The following is a 17833-nucleotide window of genomic DNA, read 5'->3' as shown; positions in this document are numbered from 1 at the left end:
AAGAAAGAAACAGTCAAACCAGAAAAAACATTGAATATTTTAAGAACATCAGGTAGCTTCTTAGATTTAGCAGAACAGTAATTACCGGGACAAATCTTCTGGGGGGCGCAGTGACAATGGGTCCGCCAACGGACGCAGGGATCACATTGTCAAAGGAGTAGCGGTGTCCAGTGTGGAAAAGCCAAAGACCTGGAGTCCCAGTGTTACCAACCCTAAAAGGCAAGAAAAAAAAAGCTAAAATTCTATTGTTTTTTGAGGGATTTTGGGTTTCTGTTTCCCTTGAAAACATTTTCCACTAGCTCTTATTTTAACAAATTTACAAAATTCTGGAAAAATAATGTCTATATTTAGCACAAAGAGCATTGCGGTGTCCTGACAAACTTCTACCTTTTTTATATTTGACGCAAGCCAGAAAAAATAAATGTTGCAGTTCCACAAAATGCCACTAGAGGCTGGTGTCAGATAAGAGCAATTTTCCATTGACTCCAACGATAAAAAATCAGATTTTACAGCAAAATTTGACTTGATTTCTAACTAGGATTTGAAATAAAAATGCTTTCCACATAACTACTGTTTTAAACTGAAAAAAAGATGGGACTCGATAGAATTAAGATTTTATACATTAAAAACTAAAAGATAAAAATATTGTTCCTCTGAAACAATACAAATACTTCTTCTAATTGATGTAAATCAGAATATTTGACAATAAATCAGAAAAGTGTGAAACCCAAATTGTTCAGTTGTGTATGTAGCATTAAATATTCACTAATGTAAATCTGATTAGTACTTACCGGTTGAGGTTTTTAACACTCTGCTCATCACTGGTTACACTGTAAGAGGGTCCTTCACTTCGGGAGAAGAAAAAATACGTCACCTCTCCTCTGCTGAATCCAACTCTAGCTGGAAGCTCAATCTCAACATTATACGACTCCTAAAAATTAAGACAAATACAAGAATAAGAATCAGGAACAACAGCAAAACTCGACTCTTATCTGTCCAGGAGATAATAAAATAAACACCTTAGGTCTCGTCCCAAAGAAGTTTAGACCATCTTCAGGGTACAGGAAGAGAACGTAGGAGTCGGTCTCATCGTAAGCGATCACTGCTTGGAATGTATTGACCTTCAAAAACAGAAAGAAGAGAATTGATTGTAAAATGATTTTGTTTTTAAACATAGAAGGTGGGTAATGGAGGTTTTTTTTGTGGATTTTCAACTTTGTTTATTGAACATTTTACATATTGACAGACATACAGAGTGTATAATGAGATGTCAGAGCAGGGACAGTGCTGTGTAAAAAAAAAAAAAACATTGAATGTCCCACCCACCCACTCTGTTCAACAACCCCCAAAAGGCCAGGGCAGACAAATCACTTAGTCATTTAGAAATTAGAAAATATAGAATATTAAAAAAAGTAATGCTAAAATAAGTGAGAAAACCAGGGTAACAGCCTTAACTGTTCGTCACAGCAGCGCTCAGTCAACCTCCAGATTGTGAGGAAATGTCAAGGACTCCATGTATTGTAAAAAAAAAGGGTCCCATGTTATACGAAATAGCTTCTTAAGTTTGAGATCATAAAGCACCTCACAGACCCAGATGATTTATAATAAATTGCATACAAACAGTGCAATAATCACGCTCGGTTAATGCACAATTCGCGTAATGTGTGATGGATAAATAGTCTATACTGAGGTGCCTATGAGTACACATCTCTGTCCATGACTTCCAGAGGACATCACCATTTTGTTTATAAAAATAAAATCAAACTTTATTAATAAAAATTAAATTAAACTTTTTTATAAAAAAGCGATTCTCATTCCTTGCACAACTCAATGCGCTTTAACATTTATTGTAACACAATGAATACTTATAAAAGTAACTTCTAAAAAGTACCGTCTGAATGAGGCCATGGATCGGACGTGGAGTGTTCTATGTTGATTTACGTGTTCTTTGCGTGATTATTCGGACTCTTTCGTTGGTTTTAAAGTGGTTTATTCATGATACTTCTGTGAATATTTTTCTTACAAAAAGACCACAACTTGTCTCACTTATTCCACGCATGACCAATTTTCATCTGCGCAATATGGGCAAAAATGAACATGGTGACTGTGTGAAGGTGGGGCTTTTACCGACGTTTCTTGCCCGTTTGACCCCAATCTGATGGCCTCCTTTTGTTAAAAACAACCTCAGTCATTCCTGAGAGATATAATCTCACCAACTCCTGGATCTTCACTTTGGTCACTTCAAGGTGGGACATGTCTGACACACCTTTGCTGGAAGGCCTTCTGACCACATGACCCAAACGCTTTAGATCTCTCAGATGCAATGGAGCAGATAACTGCTCTCCTCACTCTGTCAACTAAGTGGAAATGTTCACATGCTCTTTAGAGGAATCTTTTCCATTTATTTTGAATGGTCCTTCTAAAATTTCACCTTGATTTTAGTCCACCAGTGATTTGATTTGCATTTGAATTTAACTATTAGATTTTCTGATTCAGAACCAACTTTTTTTGGTGAAGAAAAACGGTTTTTCATTCAAAAAAAAATTAACAAAAACTAAAACAAAAGTGGAACTTTCATCACTAAAATAATGAATTGTTACATTAAAATAACTGAATATAACTACAAAACACAGACAATACTTGGAAACAGGCACACATAGGGTTCTATGAGTGCCCTTTTTGCCTCATATTAAAAAGTGCCGTCTGTGTGTTCTTTTTTTGTATTAACGTTAATAAATTTCTGTTAGAGATACAAGAAAGAATAGCGGCTGACGCGGGGGGGAGAGAAGCTGCTGTCTCACAAAGAACTGAAGAGACGACGTGACAGTGAAGCAACTTGTGAGTTCTGGTCTATCTAGTGGCCGTCCACTGATTTAACAAAGCTTAAATATGCTTCATATTTCAGAAAAAGTACGTTTTTACTTTTTCTAGACGTCTGAGCGGCGCATCAATTCAACAAAGAGCAGATCGTGCAGGGACAGGAAGTTGGTACTAGGTACAAAATAAAACACCGGGGGAATTTTCAAAATGAATGAACAGAACTGATGCGAGTTCGTAGCTACGGGTCTGACACTAAATGTGTCTGTTTAACATATTATTTTATAAATAAAAATGTTTTCTTTAAACTCTGTATCATTCTGTTTTACCCTTTTTTTGTATTAAAATCTTTCAGATCACAGCAAAAGTTTGTGTTTAGAGGATGAGATGCAAAAGAGAATTTAGCTATGAGTCCCAATTTAGAACCAGAGTCACATTGGATCCAGCAGTCAGGAAGTGGAGGCGTAGGAGCCAAAATGCAGAAAAATGGGCTTGAAGACGGAAACAAACATTGAATAAATACACTCAAACAGGACAAAAACCGTGGAAAAATCAAAAAGGGGATAAAACAGATGAACTGAAAACCAGACACTTGTACTGACTGAAGACGATGAACAGAAATGAAGACAGCTGTGGACGGTAAACATGCAGGGACTGATAGAGGACAGAACACGACCAAAACCAGCTCTGAAAAACTGAACCGTAGAATCCTCACAGCAACACTGTCAGGTCAATAAATGTTTTTGATCATTTGTACAATAAATAAGCAGCCTCCAGTGTTTTATTGCTTTGATGTCTTCCAAATCTATGATAAAGTGAACAAACTCATGTTAACAATAGTTTGTTTACATTTAAAAAATAATGACAATTGTATCGCTTTTCCCTACACAGGTATCATAACTGAGTAGTTATCTATTACTAAAGATTTACTTGATTTCCTTATTGTTTAAACGAAAACAAAAAATGTGTTTTTTCTGACCTTCTCTGACTTTGAGCCCCTGCCTGTCAGAAGTCAGAACTCAAGCAGCCCCAGCACACACTTCCTGGATGCCGCACACCTGACTTTCATTCATTCCATCAACCACAGCATACTTAAGCACTGCAGTGAGTGAAGCTCAGTGCAAAGTACTGTTTGTGTATCTCATGGCTCCTGACCCTGTGTTTGCCTGCCCTGACTCTCGCCTGGATCCTGACTACCCGGTCTCTGATGATCTCATGCCTGTTATCGCCCCATTTTAGCTGCATTTGGATGCAGCCGTCTGCCCGTTCTTGTGACAATGCCCCTCTAAAATCCTGTGCACGTCTCTGCTTGGATTTGATCAAATGACATGGTAATTTCCAAGTTTAGGTTGTTACACGTGGATTTATTGTTGGATTGTTGTTAGAATTCCTATTTTCAAGTATTTGTTAAAACCAAAAACTAACCTCTACCAGGCTTCTACCAGGCTACCAGGCTTCATCCGACTGAGATGTAGGTTTATTTAGAAAAGAAAAAGTGTTTCAGACAAACTGACATACTGTCATATCTCCAATGTCCAGTCCTCACACCAGTTCAAGACAACTGACTTTAAATTACTGCTTCTAAATTACTTCATGGGCTGAGGTCAAAATGTTTCCAAATATTCTTCTTTGGAAGAAAAACTGTTATCTGGAAGAACTTTGGGTCAGAACCAAAGCATATATAGTTGCAGATTGACGGAGCAGCTTTCCTAAAATACAGGATTTGATTTGATCCAATTTAACCAAATTACAAATATTTGCTCACCCTTCTATTAAAAAACGTTTTTAACATAAACTATTTGACATAATGAGTAAAAACAGAAATGATGAATGCTTACAAAAGGCAAAATCTTAACCCTGAAGAACCCACAAGGTCAAAACTTATTTTTTAGCTACTGTTAATTGCTGCTACCTGAAATTAACAGACAAAAATAAAAATTGTCAAATTAACTTTAAAAGCCCAGAAATAAATTGGTTTTGTGTTCTCCACGGTTAGAGGTGGAATAGATATTTCCTTCTCCAAGTAATTGCCGATTGAAAATGCTTCATTGTTTTAGTAAGACTACCTTTAAGTCCCACATCGAGAATCTTTTGATCTATTTTCAAAGCTTTTCCAGTGGTCTTTTTAATTATTATTATGCTGTTTTTAGCCAAAATCAAAAAATGGTTTCTAGGACGTACATCATCAGAAATTCCCCTCTGAGTTGTGGGCGGCGCTGTTGGCATCCTCAGAAATGCAATTTTAATCTTTTAATTTTCTTAACATAAGTCTTCCATCATGAGAAAAAATGTTACAAGAACCCGTTAAAAACACAATTTTTATATACTTCGAGAATTTTAAATAGGAAAACATTTTTACTTGACACGCCAACTCAAAAGTACATTTTGGTTGTTTGTGTTCTTACGTTTTGTATTGTTTTTTTGCTGACAAAGCTGCAAAGAAATGCACTGCCTTTCTGTGTGAAAGGAGCTTAACAGTTAAAGCTGTTTAATCATCCCTGCACATGAAAATATTTCAGGTTTTTTTTTCCTTTTAATTTGTTCTTTTTGTTCTTCATTTCTTGGTGGTAAAACCATTGAAACTTGTTGGGTAACATGTGCATCGTAGAGGTGAAGTCATCTCCTGCACACTTCAGTTACTGCAACACTCGGTCCTCATGTTTGAACTTCACACCTCCTTCATTCCTTCCTGCACCTCCTCCTCTTCCTCCTCTCTCCTCTTTTGGGTTAACAGCATCTGCTTTGGTCAGTGTGGATCCTAGTCCCCCCCCCCCTTTTTTTTAAATTACTTTTTTGCAGCCGTTTGTTGATGTTTTCCAAACATCTACAAGTAGATGGATTCTAATATCAATGTAAACCTTCCCAAACCTCACAGCCCCCCCCCAATCCAGATGTTGACATCTCGGTCTGTCTGCCTGTGTCTGAACATCTTTCCCCATGACGGTACAACTCCCAAACCAGACACTGCTCCACGGAGCCTCGGGCCGCAGGCAAACACAGACGTTCCTCAACCTATACTCATCCCGTCCGAGCATATGTGGCTCTGTTCCTAATTGTTTACATCAACATCTTCCAGCTATCTTGTTGTTTGTGGGCGAGGAGGACTTTGTAGTTTCCAGACTCTTTGTAATTAGTGACCGGGGGGGGGGGGGGGCTCTGCTTTCCTATATATTTAAGTTTGTAGGCAAAAGGGATGAGGAGGTGTTTGTTTCCTGCTTTGTTGCGGATTATTCTAAACAAACACCTTCTTCTTTTTTTTAAAGAATGGAGAAGAGGTTGAGGCAGTGCTTCTCAATTATTTTTTGTAAGGCCTCCCCTAGGAAAAAGAAAATGCCCCCCCCCCCACACCTTATCCCCCCACATACACACTCGCAATATAAAAAGCAATATAAATCCGCTTTTAACACATTAATTTTATTTTGCCACAGAAACCCTGTTATAGCCTAAAACAGAAAAGAAGCTTAAAGTGCCTGAAATAAAAAAATCTGTCAGTCGTTATTTAAACTAGAAACATTTTGACCAACTGAACTGTTTGATGCTGAGAAAATTAAATAAATCAATCAATAATATTTATATTGTCTAGGGGTTTTCTGTAATAACCTGAAGGTGCCATCAAGAAATAAGGCCCGGCTTTGGCGCGTGCCGTTCATCTCCCGTCGTGTTCAAGAGAGAGCCGTAGACGGCTTTATTCGTTTCTAGAAGTGCACCAGTCCTCTCTGCTCTCTGTTGTGTCAATTTAGCTTATTTAAATGCAGCTGTTTTTGTAAAAAGTAAAACTTAATATTTACTGGTACCTTAGCTCAGTGCTTTTCACGCTAGTGTGCCGTGAGATACGGTCAGGTGTGCCGTGGGAATAAAAAAAAAAAAAAAAAAAGTTTTTGTGAATCACCTGAAAGTCCATATTAAAAAGCCCATGCACACTCAAATATGCGCTATTCGTTTGGGATTTTGTATTTTACATTTTTTGGGAATATCCCATTTGGTGCTGAGGAGTTAACCTAGTGCGCTCTAGGCTAACATTTGCATGGTTCTATGTTGTTTTAATTAGGGGGACGTTTTTAAAACTGTATTTCAATAATAAACAATCTGCACGCTTTAAAAGAACCCTTGGAACTAGAGTGCCCAGGAATCTTTAGAGGTCTCGATTCTACCTTTATCTGTCTCCAATCCTCCCTGGACCATTAATCTGAACCAAAATATCAGTTTAAATGTCATTTAGATTTATGGAACACATTTGACGGCTAACTTCTTGTCATGATTTGGCAATAACTGTTACAAGGAAAACCCTCAAATTTTGTTTTTAAACTAAAATAAAAAACAGCTTTGTGTGTGAACAGACTGAGTCAATGTCTCCTACATCTCATCGGTCCACCTGTCAGCCTTGCTGTTACCATTTCATCTTTAATCTCGTTTGAAAACACATGAAAAATGAACATTTACAGAATTGGTAAACGCAGCCTTGTTCCCATTTCTTTTTACATTTCTTTTAAACAGGTTTTATATTTGCAACTGTAGCAAAGTTTCTTAATCATTCTTTTATTTTATATGTAAATGGAGAAGTTCTTGTTTTGATTGATCCACCTGCCAATCAAATCCTTAGAACTGTTAGCATAGTAGCAATCAATAAAGCTACATTTTAGTTAAATAACTTTCTTTATCCCTGAAAAGCCAGATGATTTGCTCCAAGTATTCCTAGTGTTTGGCTTAAATTGGCCACAAAAACTGCAGAAATATTGAGAAACATAAGGAGACCACTTCCTCCCAACAATTGTGAACCTCACGTTTATGTTTGTTTGTTTACTACTGATAGGCGGGATATTTTTTAGCCGACTCACCGCAGCCAAAAGGTTTCTTTTAGTGGAGCCGAGGCCGTAAACCCCCTGCAGGCACTCGGTCACCCCTTATTTTTCTTTACTCTGACCAGATGCCGACGTTTATTGTGCCTGGAGACAACAAATGTTTGTTTGTGGGTTAAGTGACACCATCACCCGACTGCAAACTGCTGGTTAAAGGGAGAATTTGGAAAAGGGGTTTTAAAGAAAACACTAAAACGGTTTAAGTTCTCCATTGTTTGGAAGGTAAAACTCAATTCTGGAGCTTTCTGGGTAAAATGCGTAAAGGTGGCTGGTCTGTAAGCACAGCTGCAAGCAGACTGCAGTTCGGCCGACGGACTCGACAGATTTGCTTTAATCACATGACCACTGCCAAAACTTTCAGTCAGGGGAGCCCTGTGTAGAGTTTCACTGCTTTAACTTTGTGTGCATTTTTAGGTCAGATTTTCAGTTTATGTCTCACTTTGATTTAGTAGCGCCGTCTTTGCTTTAGATTTGCAGGTCATGAACAGCTTTCCAAAAAGCTTTCTGACAGCTTCCTGCAAGCATCTCAAGTACGTTATGGGGTAAAAGCTGACACTATTCATGCCATGATCCAAAATCTCCTTGAAGTCGTGTTAGTGGGAATTCTGTGCAGTGGAGCTCGGCTGTCTGCTCACGAATCTGTAGAAGGAGGACAGAAGAGCCATAAAAATGAAGAGTCTCTGAGGAGAGAGAGCTGGAGGGGCTCAAAAGCAACAAATAATGCTAATCATAACAACACCTCCTACGAGCTCGCACAGTTCAACTCAAGCATGACTTTTTGTACACACATCAAGAAACAACCGAGCTCTGGTATTTTTGGAAAAGTGTGTTTTTTTTTTTTTATTCTAAAGCCTTTGATCATTTTATGAAGTAAGCCTCCTTTATTTCAGGTAAAATGTTCTTATGACTTCTTATTTTGAGTAACACAACCAAGCCTGAGACACAAAAAAAAAGGTTTGCCCCCAAAAATTCGGATTAAACTATTAACATTTATAGCTGTTCTTAAGTAGCAACAAAATAACAAATAAACTCTTCAGACTGAAGAGGGTTTCACACTGGGTTGTTTGGACTGCACCAAACCTCATTTCCTTGGTCATTTAGCTTTGCTTACAAAGTAGTGAAAGTTCACCTGAGCTCTACTGTTGCCCAAAATCTCACCACAGACACCTGCAAATGAACCCTGGTGTGGTTTAGCAACAGCGTGAACACAAAAGGACTAATACTACTTTCACACCGGGCTCAGAAACGCGCGTTCAAGCGACCACTATCAATGAGAAGTCTATGTAAACGCACCTTTATGCGCGTTTTGGGCTTCCGCGTTCAAAACTCGTGCTTCATGCATTGCTGCACATGTTTTTGAGTGACATGTTTTTTACTCAACGACAATGCGTTAAGTAAGGGTTGATGGCCGACGAAGTTTGCATTATCAGAAATTAACACCCGACGCGAAGCACACCCAGCAGCCAATCGGAATCGAGAATTCACCCAGACCATGGAATAAGTAAGGGTTAATGGCCGACGAAGTGTGCATTATCACTTTTTAACGCACGCTGTGGAAGCCTGGAGTGTCCGACGTGAAGTGGAAGTGCGTTAAAAAGTCACAATGCACACTTCGAAGGCCATTAACCCTTACTTATTCCATGGTCACTTACAAAAGAAAGAAATATTAACTAGTATTTAGTCCTTAATTCGTGTTCTTTTCCGATTTGGATTGCTTTTTTCATGAAAAGCGGACTATTTGTTACGTGGTGGGGCGCCGTGACAACGCGCCGCACCACCGCTGCAGTCAAGACTTGAAAGTTCACCTCTTACCGCTTGTTTTTGTCCAAATGATGAAGCAAAAGGTTGTTTTAAAGAAGCCGACGCAGTGAAACAAAACATTTAAGCTATGTGGCCGGAACTCCTTTTTTCCCCGTGCGGTCATTCTGTGGTATATCACTTTTCTATGCACACCCAGCAGCCAATCAGAATCGAGAATTCACCTGAACCATGGTATAAAGCTGAATACACGGTGTGCACAAGTGATGTGTGAGCCCTCCATAGGATGGACACACATTCTACACTTTGGTTGTCTAATTTCCCAACTCATTTCCAATAGCTAGGCCGCATGCATGGAGCGCACACTTATCACTAATAGCGCTAGCAAGCCTTCTGAGCAGTCTGCAGGATTCGGGTGCGCTAAATAAAACGAGTACACAACACGTTTGTGACTCACATAGTCCGTTATCTTCTCATCCTCCTTTCATGTAGTATAAGTGTTTGCAGCACGCCCAAATGACTATAGCAATCTGAGAACCAAAGCACTTTTTGGTTGTAATGACTTTATTTGTTTCCATTTTCCAAGTTGAACGTTAAACGTTGCTACTTTGGTTAACGTCTCTCATGCTCAGCTGCACTCCAGCTATTTCTCTCCATTCCGTAGCATCCTTCCCCCTTCCCCCAAAATCCCATCTCTTCCTCAGGTTAAGCGGTTCACACACATACCACCCCCCCACCCCCTTCAACTCTTCCTAATCTCCTCAAAGGAAGATGCTATCAACAACAACAACAACAAAATCACCTTTTAGCAGAACTAAAAACTTTTTTGTTGCAGGAGGGTGACACTGGTTGGCATGGTGATTTTCTTTTCACTTTCAACTTGAAGTCAATTTTTTCCGTTGGAAGGAGATAAACCGAAGCCAAACAATGGAAAAAGAAAAAAAAAATCATCAAAACTGTAAAGATGAAAGGTTGGGACAATCACAGGGAGAAAGATCCCCTTGTGTTTTGTTTTTCTGTTAATCCACCACCCCCTTCATCCCCCCATCCCACATGCACCCAAAATTACAAAGCACTGTTTGATCGATAACCTCATCAAGCTTTCCTCTGGGAGGCTTTCTCAGAGTCCGCCTTAAACAAAGCCTTTCATGCAGCCGGGGGTGAAACTCCGGATCTGTAATTAATGAGGGACCTCCTTGGAGGCGATATGAGGCATCCGAGCGTGGCGGTTTGAGGCGCTGTGATGGAGGGGACACCTGTCCCGGATGTACTCCGCCTCTTTCTTAGTGACGGCTGGGGTGGTGGGTTCGTTTCCCCCCCCCGTAACTCCAACCAACATGAAGGTGGAGCGGAATATGGACGGAGAGTTGAAACGGCGTATATTTGTGACCGGAACTTCTTTTTTAGGTGTGCGTTATCCCTGTGCGTTATCACTTTTTAAAAAGTTTCAAGATTTCTTTCACATTTTTCAGATCAAAATAATTTTTTTCTGATGATGGAGAGCACATCTTCAGAAAATTAAGCTCAGATTTACATTTCTGAGTATTTCTGTATTCAAATCGTTGTGAATCAGGAGCAGACAAAACAATGCAGATGAAAAACATTGCATTGTGATGTAGAAAATACGCTGGGCGAGCTGCCGCGCTCAATTCTGATGCGTCCGCTTGCAAACAAATAGATCTGTTGACATTGTTGTTTTCCTCATCGGAGCTGGAATCTGGATGAAAACTGTACGGCTGGATTTCTCTAATATTACTTGCCATTTTTGTTGCACCTGTAATATTAGGTTGGGGTTCTGTAAGCTAGCGGGAGAGTGCTTACAACGCATAGGTGACGGGAAGTGGGGGCGGGAATACAAGTCAGAGGCCAATTTCGGATGAACTCCTCCAGAAACTATGTCTTAGAAAGTGACACGGCTTCTTCAATTTAGGCTAAAAATGACATAATGCCGAATAAAAGACCAGTGGGAACGCTTTTACAACATGACATGAAAAGTGGAGCTAAGAGGAGGACCCCCTCATGACTCCTTATTTTAAAGCCTCCTCTTTTCCCTGTGGGAGTTCCTTTCTTTTGTTCCAGAACTAAACATTTGATTGTGGACGCAACCAAACAAACAGCTCCTATGGTGTTGCTAAAAGCTAAACGACTCACATCCGCCCCCCCCCCCCCCCCCCCCCCGTAGTGATTTTCTGTGTCCCTTACAGGTCCAAAGGGTGAGATGTTCCCCTTTTCAAAAAAAAAGGGAGTAACTGGGTTAATTAAATATCAGAGCCTTTGATTCGTCTCCAGGGTTAGAAGGGGAGGGATGGTCAACGCGTGAGTGCTCAAGGAATGCCGGTGTCTACCTGTGTCTGAACAAGAGAAAAGGGGACTCTGTGGTAGAGGGGGGGGGGGCATGCTGATGACACTTAAAGATGACTTTTGACCCCCTGAGAGGTCAAAAGGCAGATTAGGAGGGATTACAAATGGAACCCCTGCCCCAAGATGATAATAACAGGAGGCGTAAAGCTCCAGGAATTTAAGGTTTGTGTCTCCCGAGAAGACAAAACATGGCGGTCAGGAGAATGTGGGCTTCTTATGGAAGGAAATGCAGCCCCATCGCTCCTGGTTCGACTGAGATCTTACTCGGTTTGAAGACCCGGAGCTTCGCGACGGCTCCTCGTACGCGGCGACGTTCTCCCAAGTGGCAACAACGGCGTGCGTGGGGGTAAACTTGGCATCGGGGAACCCGCGAGAAACCTCCTGAATGAGGAGATGAACACACAAGTGAGCGCAGGGAAGAGGAAAAAACAAAACAAAAAAAAAAGAACATAGAAGGTGATCAATGCAACTCAACCAATTGATCATACCCATGTTAGTCTGTTGAGCACGCTGGGAGTTTCCGTCACCCGGTAATAAATCTGCCCCCGCCCGCCGCTGGTGTCGATGTCAGCCAGGAACGGCGCCACAACAGGGAAATCCGTGGGGAAACCATCGTCTACGTACTGCTTTTCCATCGGCAGGTCCTGGGCTGATACGATTCCGTTGGTGGCCACCTAGAGCGACAGGTGGACGCTGGTAAGAAACCATTTAGTGAACTCACAGCCCCCCCTCTATAAACGACTACGGCCTCTTCATGGCCCTCACAAACCAGGACCTGAACCCTTTCATTCTCCTCATAAACCACAGGAAGAGAATCCCACCATCCAGGCCATGCAAGCTGCTTTCAAATGAGTCGACATGTCATGGATTTCAAAGCTTTTTCTGCAATTTTTGACTTCGATGTTGCGAACAGTCAAACTGACTGTTATAAAGCAATGACACGGCCAGCTTTCATTAGAAACTGAAGTGGACGAGTCTCTATTTCAACGATGCAAACATTAAAAGTGACTTAAAAATGCATGATAAGTTTTTTGTTTCACTGGATGTCTCACAAGTCAAGGGGGTTTATCTTTAAACCACTGATAAACAGCATCATGTCCTTTTTCCAGGATCTCATTTGCTGTTTTAAATGTCTGCTTTATCTACGTACAAGTAAACTTGACATGGTTTACAGATAAAAAAAGAAACATTTTCCATTTCAGTTCCTGTTCCTTTAAGACCCCATAGAATGCGTTTGGTCAGCCACATTTAACATTATTAATATTCAGTTTATAAATTTACCTGAAAGCCCCTAAAGTTGTCCATGTACTTAAAAATCCCACTACAAGTAAAATACGACATTTACGTAATGTAATTCAAGTAATAGAAAAAGAATTAAGCAATTTGGAAGAAATATATTGAATGATTTAGATTTTTTATTTTACGTTTCCAGTCCCATATTGTTTAAAGTATTAGTGGAATTTTAATTAAAAACTGTAAATTACTCAAGAACAATAAATTAGAAGAGAAACCTAGAAAGCTAGCTGCAACTGTTAGCCAGAAATGCTAATTGCTCAGTGTGCTTTTTATGTAAATGCTCAGTAATGATAGTTTAGCATTATTTTACAGGGTTTATTTTAGCTTAAGGTGCCTATATCATCTATACCAAAAAAAACCTGCTCTCTAAGGAGCTGCCCATCCCAATCCATGAAAACAAGCGGGTTCTCACATTGTGACATCACAAAGTAAGGAACAGCCCCTTCCAGGAAGAGTCTTCACTGCCAGCTCCGCCCCCAGTCCAACACACATTTTCTCAGCTGAGCGAGCGGTGATCAGCTAAACGCTTTTTTATTTTTTACATGCACAATATGCACATCCATCTTTTAAAAAGTTCGGATTCATTCTTTTTTCGTGAGGCCAACACAACGTTGATGTCATGAAATGGAACGTGCCTCAGAGATCGAGTTGTCTTACTTCCGGATAGGAAAATGAACTCGCTAATATTTTTAAACAAATCTATTGTTTAGTGTGCGAAAGGTAATATATTATCATATAAATAGAGATAGTTTACTCTGAAAGAGTTTAGTAGAGCCGAATGTAGGCGCTATGAGGTTTTTGAAACGTTCGACTTCCTCCTATTTTTAAAAACGCTTCCTTTTAGGGTTTTATTAATAATACACTTTTTTTTTTTACACTTGAGGTAACTGACATAGTATGTTTTTGTTTTTTGGCAACTTGAACCTATTTTAGTTTTTAAAATGTCACACTTTTTGAATATTTTAACTAATATTTACTTTAAAAAAAATAAATGTATTAACATTTTAGCATTTAGCTAGTAGCAGGTTGCATTTGAAGCCATTTATATATGGTATTTATACGGTATTTATATATATATATAAAGTTTTGTTAACACGTCAGTATCTGTAAACAATCAAATAAACTCTTTTAAGCTAAATGCTAACGCAAAAAGTACTTAAATTTAAATATTTATTCCTTTGATTCAAGTTTATATGAATATGTTATACTTTCACAATATATTTATTCATTTCTATAATATATACAGTTTAAATACGCGTTTAATTACACTTTTAATAACACATTTTTACCTTTCTTTCACGTTATCTTAAGTGACATCACCTGTTGAGAAATGACACTCCAAATAATAATTATAATAAAAAAATCTATACTCACGTATAACAGGGAGAACTGGGAGTTATAAAAGTAAAAAGGTTTTGGCAGGATCAGCACTTTGGACGTCTCATCGTCTCCTTCCGCCAGGAGAGAGTCCCCGCTTGAGGTCCCAAAGGGGAAGAGGTCAGCCCGGCGGATGGCGGTGACCGCACCGCAGCTCCAGCACAGCAGACTCACGGTCAGCAGCGACCCTCTGTCCATGGCGGGGCAGGGAGGACCGAGGAGCGGGGGGAAAAGGCTCGGTCAGGCTCGGAGAGGGAAGGAGAATGAAAGAGGGGGCCGGTAGGAGAATTCGCCCCCTGTTATTTCGCGGAGGGCCAGCGGGGGGGCGGGGGAGGACCTCCGGCCTCTTCTGATTGGTCAGGGAGTGACAGCTGGAGTCAACATCTGGCTCAGATTAAGGAAAGGACAAATGGTGCATTTTTAATCCGGATGTAACTGTATCTGTTTCTCAGACTGCCAAGAACACCCACACATTTTAACACCGTCAGAAATATTGATTAATAATTATCTATCAAAATTAGAATTTATCAATTTTTTCTGATCATGTGTTGTTGTTTTTCCCCACTCAAACAGACTGGGGTTTTTTTTCTTTAGTTTGTTGCAGCAAACCACAAAAGCCACTTGTAATAAATAAAGAGCGTATTACTGCCACCTAGTGTTGTAAAGTAATCTGAAATGCATCTGAAAACCTTTATTTTGGAAACAAAAAAGTTTAATCGATTTAGTTTAATTTGACCAATTTATTTTCAAAATCGTAAATTTTCAGAGTTTCTTTTTCATGAAAGTACAGTTTAAATGTTTTTGTATTTGTGTCTGTTTTGTAGATTCCTGGACATGACATTTTAAAGAAAAGTTCACTCAATTTGGCATTTTGTGCGCACAAGTAGCATCGCATGTGCACAAGTCAGCATTTTGTGCGCACGTACTAACACTGTCCACACACAAATGGCTTTTTGTGCCTACAAATTAGCTTTTTATTAACATTTTCTGCACAAAAATTAGCATGTTGTGTGCACAAGTTAGCCTTTTGTGCACATAAATTAGTATCTCCTTTGCGCAAATGTGCATTTCTATACTTTTGCACAATTTTGTATTAAATATGAAAAATGTATTCAAATTTTATATAGTTGAAAATGTTTTATTTCAGTTGCGTAATCAACCCTATTATGTATTTTTCAGTTCGTTGAAGAAACTTTGCATGAAATTTGCGAAAACTGATGAAATTCCTGTTCAACATTTCAAACAAAACTGATTCCCCAAAATTTAAAATCCCTACAGCTACTGTTTAAATCCATGAGCTGAAATTATACCTTTCTGAAGATTTTGCATTTAAAATTTAGATTACAACCTGTTTACCTTTAATAGGTTGTGTGTATAAACTAGGAAAATCTTACGCCTAATTTTAACAAACTTGCAGGAAATTATCAGCAAAAAGAAAAATCACTAACATGAGCTAAAACTCTCAAAAACTGAAATTCTGGAAGAAAAAAAAGGAATCAAAACAAAGTTAATCTTAAAAAAAATTCCAATGTATTACTCAAAAAAGAAAAGAAAAACAACATGAGTTGAGTGTATCTGGCTATGTGTCAAAGTGAACCTTGTTCATACCCATAAAAAGTCCTTTTCTCGTTACGCAACAGGATTTCATTGCCCAAATTGATGTATAAATAAGTTTAAATAAAGTTTTCCTCATTTCTGAAATAAAAAAACAAACAAAAAAAACTATTTGAAGCAGTTAAACCAAAATTAGCCTGCAGGTGGCAGCAAACTCAAATAAGAGATTAATCACTTGTTTCCTCTGAACCATCCATCCAAAAATGATTTCAAGTTATTAAAAAACTGTTAAAGACGACAAGTTCAAAACACCAAAGCATCAATACAATAAAATGCAATGCAAGGCAAAAGCTGACTTTTGATTTCAATGAGAGATCTACTCTGATTAATAGCAGGTGACTTCTATGCGACTAAATGAATTTATAAAGACAAAGAGAATTTGTTCTCACAGATAAAAGAGACTCCAACCTGACTTTTAATTATTGATCAAAATTGTTTAAACAGTCTAAAATATCAACAAATGTATACATTTCTGAGATATATTTATGATATTTTTTATGCAACTTCAGTCTGAACAGGCATTATCACAGGTATTGTGCCCTTGATTAACACTTTATAAAAATGAACCTGATGGACAAGAAAATAAAGTTTTACAGTCACTTAAACTCATTTATCCGCATGAAGTTTGTGGTTTTGTATTTTATCTTTTTTCCCGCTAACAAAAGAGAATGGGCCCAATGGTGAACCCTGAGGGATTTCATTACTTAACACACACACACAAAAAAGAAAAAAGAAAAGGGAAAACCATCTTTTAAAACTATAGTTGCAGACTTAATAAACAAGATTTTTTTTACTTGACAAATACTTTTGTAAATCCTATCATCAAACTGTAAATATGTCTTTTCTGTAATGACAAGATAGCATCTGTGAGGTTCAGATGCGATCCATTAGCAGGCAGACGTTGGCTGTGTTCTACTGTGTGAAGGATGTCAGCAGAGACCAATGCTAAAGAGACGCCTCGTGTCATCACTTTCCCTGAAGCAGAGCCTACAACAAAAGTCCTGATCGATACTTCATCCATTCATAATTCATCACCTGGATCAAAACCAGAATGAGAAACTGGGATATAGACGTGAGGGAGACTTCAGCTTTGAGGTTCTTGCACTGGGGGGAAATGTGGAATGACTGTGATGTTACCATTCAAAGGAGCTGAAAAGGTAACGCGGCATGGAGCTGTCAGAGAGAAGACAAGAAAGAAAGAAAAAGGATGGGCGGATATAAAAGGAAAGTTAAAATTAAGAAGGGAGCCTGTTGTGTTTGACCTTACAAAACTTTACGAGTCATGTCAAAGACACAAAACTTCTAAACTGGATTCTATTGAACGGCGTTTTGTTTTCTTTTACAGTTGATAAGAGAACAAAAGAAAAGGAGTTTACGTAACATTCTTGGAAAAAAGTCATGACATTATAAGAATATGTCATCAATAAGAATTTGTTAATGCATTTTTGTCATTCAAGGGCTTTCAGCATTCATTTTATCCCAACATACAGATCCAATTTAATGTCCATTTCACTTTAAAAAACGGCTCAAATGGCACGATTAAAAAAACATTAGCAGGCATTATGGAAGAAGTTTCCATTTTTTTGGGTTTTTTTTTACTGGCGGGTGGACTCATGGGGCAGGAGACGGCACTTTAATTTATGGAGACACGATTGCTGATTGGGTCTCAGGTTGCTACGGGTCATTTGGAAAGAGGAGAGGAAGAGTCAGTTCTCCAAATCCACAACTGTTTTAAAAGTATATCTTAACAGAAT

The 17833-nt window shown here is 38.8% G+C and overlaps 2 protein-coding genes across 2 annotated transcripts in view; both read right to left on the bottom strand.

Annotated features, from left to right (window-relative positions):
* The window catches only part of nid2a (nidogen 2a (osteonidogen)), a 53692-nt gene extending 38907 nt beyond the window's left edge, over positions 1-14785 (bottom strand). The window contains exons 1-6 of the mRNA XM_011484430.4: positions 14463-14785; positions 12281-12466; positions 12057-12173; positions 1020-1121; positions 792-931; positions 86-212 (exon numbers count right to left, since the gene is read on the bottom strand). Of these exons, the coding sequence (XP_011482732.1) occupies positions 86-212; positions 792-931; positions 1020-1121; positions 12057-12173; positions 12281-12466; positions 14463-14663 (873 nt within the window). The 5' untranslated portion in view covers positions 14664-14785. The remainder of the gene's footprint in view (positions 1-85; positions 213-791; positions 932-1019; positions 1122-12056; positions 12174-12280; positions 12467-14462) is intronic.
* A 45-nt stretch (positions 14786-14830) lies between these two features.
* Positions 14831-17833, bottom strand: part of txndc16 (thioredoxin domain containing 16) — a 106497-nt gene continuing 103494 nt past the window's right edge. The window contains exon 21 of the mRNA XM_078932567.1: positions 14831-14849. The gene's annotated coding sequence lies outside the window, so the exon portion shown is untranslated. The remainder of the gene's footprint in view (positions 14850-17833) is intronic.

The sequence above is a fragment of the Oryzias latipes genome, chromosome 2, assembly GCF_053564925.1.
Source record: "Oryzias latipes strain Hd-rR chromosome 2, Olatipes_Hd-rR_3.1".
NCBI classification, from domain to species: Eukaryota; Metazoa; Chordata; class Actinopteri; order Beloniformes; family Adrianichthyidae; genus Oryzias; species Oryzias latipes.
Note: the sequence above shows the minus strand (reverse complement) of the source record. Positions and strands in the feature narration are given on the sequence as shown.